This window comes from Periplaneta americana, chromosome 3, assembly GCF_040183065.1.
Source record: "Periplaneta americana isolate PAMFEO1 chromosome 3, P.americana_PAMFEO1_priV1, whole genome shotgun sequence".
Lineage (NCBI taxonomy): Eukaryota > Metazoa > Arthropoda > Insecta > Blattodea > Blattidae > Periplaneta > Periplaneta americana.
In genome coordinates, this window is record NC_091119.1 from 156,184,697 (window position 1) to 156,199,769 (window position 15,073).

The window sequence follows — 15,073 nt, forward strand, 5'->3', positions numbered from 1 at the left end:
CATATATGTTTTAACTCCAGTAGGCGTACACTGACATTTTGAAATTTTATTAAGCATGAAACCAATTTGTAATACTGCCATCCAGCAGTGATAGCTTCAGATCATCATCATCATCATCATCATCATCATCATCATCATCATCGACGCTACAGCCCAATTTGAGCCTCGGCCTCCCTTAGAACTCTCTTCCATGTATCTCTGTCCCTGGCAACCAACCACCATCCTTTAATTCCCACTTTCTTTAAATCCTCCAACACTCCATCTATCCATCCATCGCAGTCTTGGTCGTCGTACACTCCTTTTTCCTTCAAATTTATTCCCCATAACTTTCTTGGGTATCTCATGATCTGCCATCCTTTGCACATGTTCTGCCCATCGTAATCTTGATATTTTAATAACTGTAACCACATCAGGGGACTTATATAGTTGGTAAAGTTCAAAGTTGTATCTTATTCGCCATTCTCCATTATCACATATTGGGCCATATATCTTCCTTAAAATTTTTGTTTCAAAAGATCTCAATCTTGACATATTAGTCTTTGAAAGGGTCGACGTTTCACTGCCATATGTTAATACAGGTTTTACCAGAACGTTATAAATATTGCATTTTGTTTCCCTTGTAAGGAGTCTTGACTTAAAGTGCCTCAATAATCCAAAATATGCTTTATTAGCACTTTGAATTCTTCAATCTATTTCTTCGCTAATATCATTAGTGTCATTGGTTAGTGAGCCCAGATATACAAAACTAGAGACCCTCTGAAATTTATATTGATTAATTTTTAGATGGGTTGTTGTTATCACGTCTCTTTTTTGTTTTTTGCATCCAACAATCATGTACTTAAGTCTTCTGTTCGTTAATTTTCAGCCCCATTTTTTGGGCTGCTGTTTCTAAAGCAGTAAATGTTCTCTTAACATTCTCCTCAGATCGACCAATGATATCTATATCATCAGCATAAGCCAATATTTGGGATGATTTGTAGAGTATTGTATTTCTAGTTTGTATATCTGCATCCCTTATCACTTTTTCAAGGGCCACATTAGATAAAAGACAGGCTAGTGAGTCGCCCTGCCTTAGACCTTTAGTTGTTTGAAATAAATCTGATAGTTCAGATTGGATCTTTATTTGACACTGACTGTCATCCATACATGCTTTAATTAGTCTCACCAGCTTCTTCGGAATGTTCAGCTCTACCATTGCATTATAGAGTTCAGCTTTATTGATACTGTCATATGCCGTTGAAAAATCAACAAACAAGTGATGGGTTTCAATATTTTGTTCATATGTTTTCTCAATAATTTATCTTAAAATAAAAATTTGATCAATTGTCGGATAGCTTCAGATACCTCATTAAAAAAGTAGGTTACTACTTCAATTTGTAACTTACTGACTTGCCTGTGTAAGCTTAGGCCTATTATATTTTATTCATTAGAGATTAACTAGCTAATGATCAAATGAAAATTGTAATATTGATTATGTCTCCTGTGTCAGCAGTGAAATACACAAAGAACAGAAATATAAAATTTAATACATGTCTGCAGTACATAAAACTTAAATATTAAAATATTTTGGATTCTTTCAAGAACAACAGCACTAACGAGCAAAGCTGAGTAGTGAATACATGACAATTGTGTACCTCAGAGTGAAATGGATGGAAGTCACAAAAACATAACTTCTCAGGAAATCAAAAACCCCAAAGCAAGTAGGCCTATATGAAGAGTAATGGTCCTTCCATCCTTTGACATATGAATTTAAAAAGAATACGGATTTTGAATAATTTTGAGGGAAAAATTGTTCCGGAACCAAGCATCGAACCCTGGACCTTTGGTTAAACATACCAATGCTCTACCAACTGAGCTACACAGGAACTCTACCAGACACTGATCCAATTTTTCCTCTATATCCACAGACCTCAAAGTGGGCTGACAACCGTCAAGCAACCAACATTGTCTGGTAGAGTTCTGGGTAGCTCAGTTGGTAGAGTGTTTGTACATTTAACCAAAGGTCCCGGGTTCGATGCCCGGCTCCGGAACAATTTTTCCCTCGAAATTATTCAAATCAACTTTACAGGGAGTTATACCTGAAAGCTTGATTTGCATAATACACGTCACTGTTCGTTAACAGAAAACCACAATTTAAGTCACACAGAATTAGTGTGCACTCAATGTTGGTTGCTTGACGGTTGTCAACCCACTTTGAGGTCTGTGGATATAGAGGGAAAAATTGGATCGGTGTCTGGTAGATTTCTCGGGTAGCTCAGTTGGTAGAGCGTTAGAACATTTAACCAAAGGTCCTGGGTTCGATGCCGGCTCCAGAACAATTTTTCCCTCGAAATTATTCAAAGCAACTTTACAGGGAGTTATACCTGAAAGCTTGATTTGCATAATGCGGATTTTGTGCACTTCCATCTTTTTACATCTGATAGAGGAAGAAATTCTGATCAAAATGAAGTGCTTATATCAAAATCAGTAAAATTGGACTACCATCTTTTTTGCTCTGAGGTACAGAATTTTATCAACAAATTAAGCATCATGTTTATTCATTTAAGATTGTAGTTAATATTTAAACAAGTGATGTCCAGCCCTTTACCCTAAACCCATTGTGTGTGACTGTATTACCAAGAACTCATCATTAGATAGCAACAGCAACTGCAGCAGGAGTGCCACCGCTGCCACCACCACAATGTATTTAAACAAATACTCTAACTTTACAAGGAAAAAAATTAAGGAAATTAATTTTTCCCGGAAATTTGTGTTTGCATATGAAGAAAGATTAATATTAGATGCATTACGTGATGAGTCATGCAACAAGGAAGGAAATAAACCCATGAATCCCCAACTACCAACTCACGTTCATATTATTGATTGTACTAGAAAATATTTAAAAGAGCATTAAGGCACTATGTTAATATTTTCAAAACGTGCAAAAACTGAGTATCTGTTTCACTTTCTGTTTATAATTTACTACTATCATTAAATCGAATAACTAATGAAGTTTAAGGTAAAATTAAAAATCCAATGTCCACACATACAAAGATACTCTAATACCTCTTTGACCTTGACGCAAGATAAGGGAGACTGGTTAGCATAACTTTCTAGCTGCATTATCCTTCGGGTGCACATTTCATAGGAGGCTGTGTGAACTTATGTACATTTGTTCTGGAAAATGTGATAAGAACAACTGAAGGGCTTGGTGCAAGAGCAAGGTAACTCAAAAACTGACAAAATTGCATTTCTTCTGTGAATATATAGGGAAATATTAGCTGCATGTTTGGTACAAGAACGAGGAAGACCCACTGGAAATTTAGCATGTTACAAGAGATTGAAACTGACCTCACTTACGTGTTTGGCACAAGAGGGAGGTACTTAATTCTCTCTCCTGAGGAATGTGGTTAAATTGAATTAGCCCCCTCTTGCACCAAACCCTTCCATTATCGTTGCAGTGGCATATTTGCTAAAATTAAATAGGTTTTAGTTGTTGATAATTAAGGAAGTGAAGCCTATAGGTAAAATTAAGTAATAAAATTAACTGCATTTTATGATTCTATCTAATTTATAAATATATATTTACGTAATTCTACCACAGTGTGTTTTATCAACAGCCAATATCATTATTATCTCATTAGAAAGACTCGTCAACTTTATTACTGAATTGAAGAAATATTTGAGTTCCTCCATGGTAAAATTAAATACTTCTAGAGGCTAGTCTATATCTTCAGTAGGAAGAAGCTCAAGTGTGCTTTATAATCAAGACTCTAAAAACATTTCCACCACTATGCAGATAAAATAGCTATTCAAATAATCTCTTCTGTTTTCCGGGGGGGGGGGGGGGGGGACTGAAAAATATACATAAGGAAAGACTACATAATACTATGTGAAATTTGGAAATATGCCAACAAACAACTTGTTAAGTAATGGACCAATTATTTCTATGAGCTTGAAATATGTAGCAAAAAATTCAATACTGTTTTACTCCCAGCACTATTATGATGTGTACTGTAATTACATCTAAAACGACACAAATTGCAATAAATATATCGAACACATCTTCAATGGCAACAATACACATTACAAAACGATATTCTACATAACCCTGAAAGTATGAAGACCACAAAGTGCTAGAATTGCGAAAAAGGGTTGATAATGATAATATTCTATTTGTGTCGATTTTCCACGCTGGTAACATGGGTTCGAATCCCGGTAGGTCAAGGTGGAATTTGTGGTGAACAGAGATAGTACTACGTGGTAGTTTTCACGGAATACTCCTGTTTCCCTTACCAACATTATACTATTGTTCAATTTATCATCATCATCATATGTTATTATGTAGTTTGCTGTCCATAATGCAGCAGCCGTAACCTTAAACTGGTCGCAAAAAGAAGTACAGCTTTGACACGTCATTCCTGGATGGGGATGCTTGAGTGAATGATGCAGAGTATACACGTACAGAGACTTGGTTAATTTACAATCCAAAACGTCAAATTAAGGTTAATGTTAACTTATAACTAGCAAATGTCTACTTATCCTTTAATTAGCACATTTCCCTCTGTCCTTCATTTCACCTCAAGGATTGAGAAACGAGATTGTGACAGTAGTATATCACCAGACCATAAAAATTATACATTTATTCTCATTCTACAGAGATATATTACACACTTCAAGAGAAAAATACCCACATGCAAAGCTGACAACGTCATTCATTGTACAAGTAAATAAATTATTTTATTTCAACGACATTTTCCTTTGTGGGGACAGTATTTTGCTATTACGTACATTCATAAATTTAGTACACTGTAAATTTATCACCCTTATGCTCAAAAGTGAGATTCATTGTAAATAATTGTTCCATATGAAAGAAAATTATTTTAAAAAATACTCTTAAAATCAACTAATGCACATGCTACTCATAATAAAATCATAAGGTACAATGCAATTATTACAACAGATATCATATTTATAGTTATGATAGAGGGTGGATCTGTGTACGTTGTCCCTCGGTGTTAGTATGCACTGACTGTGTTGCTACAGCTCGCATCGCATCATGTCTAACCCGTTTTGTTCTCTAACTGCACTTTAGTTATGACAATAAATCGTAACTTAAAATAATGAAATATGTATATGAACATATTACAATGAACTCTAACTTCAAGATTTTAATATTCTTTTTCACTTTTAGAATTATTTATGTAATGGTATGTGTAACAGAAAACATTAATATTCGCAAACGACACAGAGTTATGAAACAGGCATGAAGAATGACAACAAACAAACAAATACTTCTATCTTGTCAGCATATCTTTTCTTGTGCAATGCAGAAAATAGGTTACTAAGCTTTAGCATGCAAGTTTCTGATAAGAACGAAAGTTTTATGGAAACATTTAGGTATAAGAAACCTTCTAGAAGAGTTACAAAAACTTATCATCCCTGTATAACCGTGGTCTACAATGCAGGGAACAACAGTAGATTAAAAGTGTACAAGGTCCCAGTTGAATTTAATGTGGTCCGCAATTATTTGCAGAACTAACAAACCTGTTAATCCAACTCAATGTTTATTTCATTAACAAAAATGTTTAATTCTACTACCGTATTTTAATATTATGGAATTTTTTTTTTAAATACGACCATTACATCAGTCCAGCCAAATTAAATCAATGGCTTTCCCAAAACACACTATGAAATGTTTCATATAAAACAATGTTTATTTCGAAAAGAAAGAAAAAACAAGCAAAATTGTATTAAACTTTTTTGTTTTAAATATCCCAAATAATAACCTCCTGAGATTAATTACATTACTTATGGTTCACCCAGTACATAAGAAATATATTCCTTTCAACCCATTTATGTAACTGTTCTAATTTATCTTTCACCTTTAAGAGCTGAGGTACCATTACAGTGGTACAGCTAGTATTACGGTCATGACGTAATATAATATGTTATAAATTGTATATTATATATAAAATACGTTGATATTCTTTAATTTTATGTAATATTAAGGACAATGCACTTGATTAAAATAATTATTTTTTTTTTGTAATTTTTTTTAAATAAAAAAGGGGCAAAATCATTTCAACTGCAGGTTAACTGAAACCCCATCAGCTTCCATGCATACCATTACACCGATTGTTTTACATGGGTCCTCCCCATCCTTTACCACAGACTCAATTCACTGCAGTGGCCAGGATGCGAACCTGCGATCTTAGGCACAATATGCTGGCCAGACATATCTTGTGCACCTTAAACCGCTCAGCTAATGAATCCAACACGAATTTATCTGATTATGCAGTATACGAACTCCTTCTTAAGAGTTATACAGTAAGTTTGCGTGCAATAGTGGTATTAGTCTTCCAGCATCTAAAGGTTAAATATAAATAAATTTTGGATGTTACGCAACTAATTTTGGGACATGGAGCATATAATGCAACAGTAGATGTAAGAACAATTTCGAATCAGAGTCAAAGTGGATGTAATATCTACACTAACACCATGAGCTGTTTGATTAACTGAAGTTAGTAGTTCTCACTCCTATAAATTCACTACCGTATGTCAATTCCTTGCAGACATTTCTTAATTGAATTGCAATTCTCTTCATGTAGGTATGAATTTTATTGAGCAACAACGTACAAGAGAGGAACTAATTCAGATAATCGCAGCTCGTCAAACTGAAGCTAATTCATGCAAGTCATTCATTTCCCAACAATTAACACTTACCCGTTTCAAGCTGTATCCAGCATGAAAAATAATTGGTGGCAATATGATATTGAAAAATATTTCTGGATCAAATGTTGCTTTTAAATCCATTTCATTGTCCTCGACATCAACAATCTCTTCTCGAAAAGCATACGCGTAAGTCTTGTTGGGTAAAGGGGGACTGCCACCTTTGTTGGGGAACCGGAGCCACAGTGTGTCTGGTGGCAATGACAAGTTGTACTTGCTGTCTTTTTCTGGTACGACAGACATATGGAGAACTGGGGTCTTGCTCCCAGCATAGCGAATCAGTGCTCCAACAATAAGACCTACATCAAGAAACAAAATATATCATTAAGTACATAAATAACTGTAATCCAGTTACATGGAACGACAAAATTATTAAACTATGAATAGAATCTACAAATATTATATGGAACCAAAATATTTTTACGGGAAGTAAAATAAATAAGTAAAGAATATGTGTGTTAAAGATGAATTTCTATAGAAGACACTTAAGAAAATTTCGAAAAAAAAGACAATAAAAGTGAGTACAGATGACCCATACTTTCTCACACGTTTTACATATTTTTCAGTAATTCAGTTATCTGTATCATATTACAGTTCATGAACTCATGTTTATTGGATTACACACGAAATGTCTTATCAGTATCACTTATGATACTCCAACCTGTTTTCAGACAGTTGACTAAGCAACAACTTTCTCATGTCAAGCATGGTAAAGTCGTTCCCCAATTTTGTATGCATTGTTTAATTGTTGCTGAGAATTCAGTAAGGCAACTATGCCTGGAGATAATGGAGTAGTATGCGTATAAGAGAAGTTGTTAAAATATATTAATGGTACATTAGGGCTTCATGTATAGTATTGTATATACACGAAAATTCAATTGCTATTGAATAGAAAATTGTGAGTAATGTCACCACTTTCTCAAATTTTTCGAAAATAAATTTTCATAAAAATGAACTCTGGTAACAAGGAAAATTAATATTAGCTAAAATTGTGTTTAGTGTATTGTTTCAGATCCATTTTCTCTAATAGGCTAATGGGTTAATTTTTTATTTTAGTAGGTTATTTTACGACGCTTTATCAACAGCTCAGGTTATTTAGCGTTTGAATGAGATGAAGGTGATAATGCCGGTGAAATGAGTCGGGTGGGGTCCAGCACCGAAGGTTACCCAGCATTTGCTCATATTGGATTGAGGGAAAACTCCGGAAAAAACCTCAACCAGGTAACTTGCCCTGACATGGAATTGAACCCGGGCCACCTGGTTTCGCGGCCAGACGCGTTAACCATTACTCCACAAGTGTGGACAGGTTAATGGGTATCATTTGTAAGTTATCATAGAATTTTCACCATTGTGAGATAAAAATGATACAATTGAATTAACATTAAACGTTACCATGAAGGAGCTAGCAGCAACATATTCCTTTAATTGGAAGATACAGTAGTGGCAAAAAAAAAAAAAACCAGACGACCCTTGTAGCTGATTTCAGAGCCTTGTTCACTCCAGAACACGATAGACTGGTAACTAAGACTTTCGTGGTTCGAATCCTGCCTGGGAAGGAAACTTTTTTTTGTTCCTTATTCAAATTTATTCCCAATACTTTTCGATTGCTGGTAAAATTCATGTTCTGGAACTAATAAGTTAATTAAGTAGTAAATTATCGCTGCAATCGAAAAGTATTGGGAATAAATTTGAATAAGGAACATAAAAAAGTTTCCTTCCCAAGCAGGATTCGAACCACGAAAGTCTTAGGTTACCAGTCTATCGTGCTCTGGAGTGAACAAGGCTCTGAAATCAGCTACAAGGGTCGGTCCAGTTTTTTTTTTTGCCACTCCTGTACCTTAATGTTAAATTTAGCAATTTATTACTTTACATTATTTAAAAATCCAGTTGAAAATGTTTTAGAACTAATCCAAATAGCTTATCTAATGGCTTGAATCGTCTTACCATTGTACTTTATAATGATGTAAGAAATTTTATTGTCACAGTTCCCCCCCTCTCCTGAGCTTATAATTCATCATTCAGCCTAGCTTAGGAGCTTATGTTGTAGACAAGGATGCATAACGTATTAAGAACGAATCCTTCTAATTCGAATTCATCCTTTAGCTTAATTATTGTTTTTACGTAAAGTTAGCCAATAGGATAGAACGTTAGCTTTTCACGCTGGTAACCCGAGTTTGAATCCCGGTGGGACAAAGTGGAATTTATCGTGGATAGAGATGGGTGTAGGTGATAGATTTTCGCATACCAAGATCCCACCATTACTTCATTAATCACCATAATCATCACACTGGTATTCTAAAGACCATTTCTCATTTGTATTAAGGGAAACACTATGAGGCAAAAAGTCTACGAATTACGGAGTGTTTCTCCTAGAAGGGGACACCGAATGAAAGACGCGAAAGTCAAATACCACTGGAGGAAAAAAAAAAAAAAAAAAAAAAAGGAAAACTGTTGTATTACTATTGCACATGAGAGTAAGGCCTAAATAACTGAGGCGTTCTCTGGAACAAGAACCTAACTATAAATTCTTGAATTTGAGATACAAAGCTCAAACATTTTAGATCTGATATAAGAGCACTGCGTAAAACGATATACAATTTCTAAAAGGCACTGTGTTCGTTGGAGGGAAATAATATCTTGTCAGGAGGGAGATGTATTATTAAGGATTCAATACATGGCTGGATACGGTAAAACGACATAACGTACATAAAGTTGTTATTCCAGGGAACGCCTCAATTATGTGTGAATCGATAAAATAATAACATGAACACATTTTTTTACACATATCAAACCTATCATGGTTTCAACAAGTAGGGAACAGCAACCTGCGTTGCACAAGGGTAACCAAGTGGATTCGTGACCAGAGGCTAAGCTCGGGTCTTTGGGCTGATCTCCTGGTTTTATATTTTCCGAAGTTTTTCCCAACTGTAGTACGAACGACAGGTAATCTCATGTTGAATCCTCAGTTATCTCGTCTAAATAGCATTTCGCTATCAATTTCACCGTTACATAACTTCGCAGTTTGTATGGTGATGTTTACGTGGCATGGCTTTCCAGGGGCCGGATCCATGCACCTATACCCGGCAACTGTAACCTTGCACTTGACAGTTCTTATATACGTTGGCAACCCTTCCTACGAAAAAAGTTTAAGAATGCTGTATCCTATTGAGCTACACAATCAATCAGAACGTAGCATTTGTAATATGCAGAGGCTGTGTTGTCAGTTTGCTATACGCTGTGTTACATGACGTTACTACCACGTGCGTAATTTGTGAGTGTTACAAAGTCATAACTAATTTGTAGCTCTGCTGTGAAATGTCGCAAAAAAGCGTCGTTAGAATGATAACTCAGGCAGTGAGAATTCTTTGTGTAAAGGCGTAACATTAAATATTCAAGAGAGTGAATTTGTGCGAAGGACTCGTAAATTTTACGACCAGAAGAAGGAATCTGCCCGTATACGAGCGTCCCTCCATTACATTTTCATTATAATGTTTATAATGTGCTTGATTATTTGCATTAATTTGAAGGAAAATGTATATAATTAAAATTCGTATAACTATTTCTTTCTTTACCTTAGTTTAACCTCTCCCTTTTAGGTTCATTTATACGACCCACGCCACACAGGCCTTATAGGGCCGCGACCTGACGGGAAAGGAATTAATCTATTGGATCACATACATACTTTTTTGACCACATACAAGGGCATGGAGGGCCTCCCCGGATGAAGGATCAGCTCAATGCCAAGGCCACCTCCGATACAACACTAACATTTAAGACATTAACACAGCATTCACTCACACATAAGATAGGCCGGACTTTCAAGAGGTACATTTGCCTGGAAATAATTCAGGAAACCATGAAAAATCTCAGGATTGCCGACCTCTGGGATCGAACCCCGGACCTCTCGAATGCAAGGCCAGCCCTCTACCACGCCGCCAGTCCGCTCGGTCATATAACTATATAAAGTTCTATAATAATTATTAATTATAATAAAAATTATAGAATTAACATAATAGGCCCTAATATATATAATGCAGGCCTAAATATAATATTTAAGTTGTCAATAGAGTAGAATAGCGAACTCCGTGTAAGTTACATCAGCTGTTGTGTAGTGATCATTGTGGCAGCATCGCATCTCTCGCTATCAACATCAGGCAAAGCTGTCAGGTGCAAGGTTACAACGGCCTCGGTATAGGCACTCACTGGCTCAATGTGCGCCCTATATATAATTTATTTATCGAAACGATAGTGGGAAAGGAACTGGCCGGCCACCTTACCCCATTATCTCCTGGACTAGTTGCCTCATAAGTGGTGCCATGTTGGTATCGCTTGTGAGGTTCAGACCTGTCTTTCGGATAGTTGACCAAAAAAAAAAAATCGAAACGGTAACAGCTTCCTGTATTAACAGGCTGCCAAAAAGACAGCATATTGTACAACGGGCTATTGAAAAAAACAAAACAAAACAAAAAAATTACAGATGTTTGAGTCACACAACAATGATACGAAACTATTGTATGTGTATGTATATGTATGTACTCGTGCATATAAGTTATCAAAGTTCTACAGATAGCATTCGTGAATCCAATGCTGACAGGCAGACCATCCTCCCAGAGCCACGTCCCATCCCCAGACAAGTAACAAACAAACCCCAGTGCCTAGAGTCCCAAGCCTTAAATCCTTTATCGTCGGGAACCCATGCCATCCCCAACACTTTATCTAACCCTGTTTTTTACTATACTGCAAATGATAGATGAAATTGAGGACGAAGTAAAGTGTGCTGGTGTAATGAAATAATGAAACGACAGTGCACCGAGAAAAACATATCTGCAACATATCTACCACAAATTCCATCACGACCAAATTGGGAATTTAACGCGAATGCGAGAATGGAGGAAGATCAGAGGGCTAGTGCTGAGCCATAGGCTCGGTGACGGCGTTATTAAATAACCGATTAAAACATGAGTTGATCAGTATAATAATAATATGGATATAGTTGTAAAATTAAGATTATTGAACAGTAAAAGCCAAATAAATAAGTAAATATAAATAATGTAACCATCATGATTCGATTGCAGGATCTCATGCAACTATTAATGTAACTCAGCCACTCGCCTAGCCTGATCGATTTTGTAAAAGTTGCAACTGATGCGTACTCAACTTAAAGACTGCGCCTTGCAAGTTGGTTTTCCTCGAGTACCAGTCTAAAGCAATAAGCAATACAATTTCCTTGTACATGACGACCTGTAATATACAATTACAAGGAGATGACTGTAATTTCCTTAACATAATGTTTTCACAGAGGAAAAAAAAACTTGGATTCTCTAGAATTCAATAGACAAAACTCGTTTTAGAGACGTGCCTGGAGCCTGCAAGTAACTTTAGATTTATGCTCATTTCTGGTTTGCTTTCATTATACTAGATAATTCTGTTTTGACGAGTGTTGTATACAATAATGGCTTCAAAATACGTAATGGGAAATACGTCATAGATCCTTTATTCACATTAAATTTTACAAGATCTGCCTGAAATAGAATTCAAGGTCTATCAAATAACATAGAAACTTGTAATATAATCCACAGGATTTGATACGCTGATAAGAAGACTACAAATAAAGTAAATAAAACTGTCCTCCTTTGTGGCTCAAATAGTGGCAAATTCGACTTGTGTGTCATATAATGCTAAATACGTGTCACTGAACATTACCACAGACAAAGCGTGACTTATTGATATTATTTTGTGATACTAAACCTATTACCGACGACGCCACTGACTGGCGCCAGACTTCGTCAGCATTGTCGTGTTTTCCCATGAAAAATAAACTGCAATAATCATGTACAGAGGTCAGGTGCGCTGCGTGAGGGCGGCTATGTTGCTGGAGTTGGCTAACAAGAGGAAGATATGCTTTTGAAATCTTGATTTTGACGACAGTTTCGAACAAAAGTTTACGATATATACACAAGCAGAGCAAAGCAAAATATACATATCGTTTTCTATTAACTGATAGGTCATAAATGACATAGCACTTTAAACTAGTACAGATCTCGAATTATATCTCTGTTTCTGTGTAACGTCACTGTATTTGTCAGTAATGAAGGCAACCAGATATATTTTATTTTGTTTTTTAGTACTCTGATGCCCACGACCAAGGTAAGCCTCCTCAAACTCAACAGCAGTTACCAACAGAGATATAATACATCTGCAGTTCTTAAATTCAGCTAAAAATTCATCGGAGCTCATCGAAACCGTTCTTGATATCGACGAAATCTATCGATTCTCATCAAAGAAATCTTGCTGTTGAATTCTGCAATAAATTCACCCGATAATTTCATCGGTAACTGCTTGTGATGTCACAGATCGCTCCGGTCAATAAGCAAGGCCTATTTAATTTAAGACTGACTTGATGGATATGAACTTTTTGTCTTTTAATTGAAGTGAATGAAAATACAAAGTTCTCGTTTTTCAGAAGACGTTTCTGATTTCGATAAAAATAATTTCAGGCGTAGAGGAAGAAGTAAAAACTTGACGTAGATAATGTATTTTCAACCGAAATTGTATTATCAAACTCTGTGATTCCGAAACCGTAGCAGTTTCTTGTAATACCACAATCTAGTACAGATACGGAAATAAAATTTCGCGCTCCCTTATTGTATAAGTTTCGCTTACAACACACTGCACATGTGCAGTATACAAGAGCCCCTGTATATATACTACTCGTGGACAGTCGTGTGAAATTGTTGCCTAAATACAAGTGGACTCCCTCAAGACTCACTCCAAATTTTAATTCCGTATCTGTACAATCTTAGAAAAGCGTTTTGTTGCACAGATACTTTTTATGTCCCAGAAAGGAGGCAGTGCGCATGAACAGACATACGACATACCTCAACTAGTCGTTCTCTTGTGAACCAGGTCGCTCGTCCTCTGATCATGCGCACTGCCTCCTATCTGGGACTTAAAGTATCTGTGGGATAAAACTTTTTCTAAGACTGTACATATTTATGCTAGACTGTGGTATTACCACAGTCTAGTATATACAGTCACGAAGGTCAATACGTAGTAAATATGCATCCATAGATAGTTGCTAACCACTAGGATCGCTACTATCGCCTCATCACAGACAATGCGAAATAGTACTTGCACAGTCTATTGTTCCTAGTACCCTCACAACTCAAGCTTCGTGACTGTATATACTAGACTATTACTGTATATGAATGGCAGCACTCATAGTTCATGTGCACAAGGTGTTATCTACACTCCAGGGACAAAACTTTTTTTCTAAGACTGTACATATTTATACTAGATTGTGGTATTACTGTATATGAATGGCAGCACTCATGGTTCATGTGCACGAGGTGTTATCTACACTCCAGGCGAACTCGAAGCCGCTGACGTCTTATCGCATATATTTGAAGTTTTCGAGCACGAGTTCTTATTTTATAATAGTACTATACCACCATAACACTCGAGCGTCGGCGCAAATCCTAGAATTCTCGTGGTTATTTCCTCTGTAGAATGTTCACCATGCGAGTCCCGTAGATCTGACCTCTTGTACGATATAGCAATTCCCCGCAGTAGCTGCTACTGCAACGTTGAGTCGCCCCCCAGTGGTCAAATGGTAAAGCAGTCTCCTCTAGACGCAAGGATTGCGAGTTCAAACCCGGCTGGAGTCGGAGTTTTCAGGGCGCAAAAGTCCTCCGGGAGGGAATTTTATCCGCGTTTCTCGTGTCGGAGTTTTCCGGCACGTTAAAGATCTCTAAACCTAAATTAGGTCCTCAGGATCAAATTTCTTTTCTCTGACGTACTAGTAATATCTTAGTCGCATAGGCTTACTAGATGGCGTTTCAGACGATGAGCTTACCATTTGTCCTCTGCCCCTGTAGGCATATAAGTGTAACTAAATTCCTTGCAGCAGGCGCGGATAAAAGGGGGAGGTCCAGGAAGCTATAGGACCCCCCCCCCATATTATTTCAAAGATTTTTTTTAAATTTAAAAGGTAACAAAACATTGATATTTTTTAATTCATACTTCTCTTCTTATATGATTTCTTCGTACTCTAAACTTCATATTATTTTGCTGTTTTGCTTTCGTATAGGAACTGCCTTTCCAGCTCGCAGTGAGTAGATCACGTTTCTTTCAGTGGGTTATTTTACGACGCTTTATCAAAATCTCGGGTTATTTAGCGTCTGAATAAGATGAAGGTGATAATGCCTGTGAAATGAGTCTGGGGTCCATCACCGACAATTACCCAGCATTTGCTCATATTGAATTGAGGGAAAACTCCAGAAAAAAAAAACTCAACAGGTAACTTGCCCCGACCGGGATTCGAACCGGGCCACCTGGTTTCGCGGCCAGACGCGCTAACCGT

At 36.6% G+C, this 15,073-nt stretch overlaps 1 protein-coding gene across 7 annotated transcripts in view; it reads right to left on the reverse strand.

Annotated features, from left to right (window-relative positions):
* The window catches only part of Nhe3 (Na[+]/H[+] hydrogen exchanger 3), a 109,251-nt gene that overhangs the window by 70,868 nt on the left and 23,310 nt on the right, over positions 1-15,073 (reverse strand). For all 7 annotated transcript variants that reach the window (XM_069822064.1, XM_069822069.1, XM_069822063.1 and 4 more), the window contains exon 2: positions 6,706-7,010. In XM_069822064.1, the coding sequence (XP_069678165.1) occupies positions 6,706-7,010 (305 nt within the window). The remainder of the gene's footprint in view (positions 1-6,705; positions 7,011-15,073) is intronic.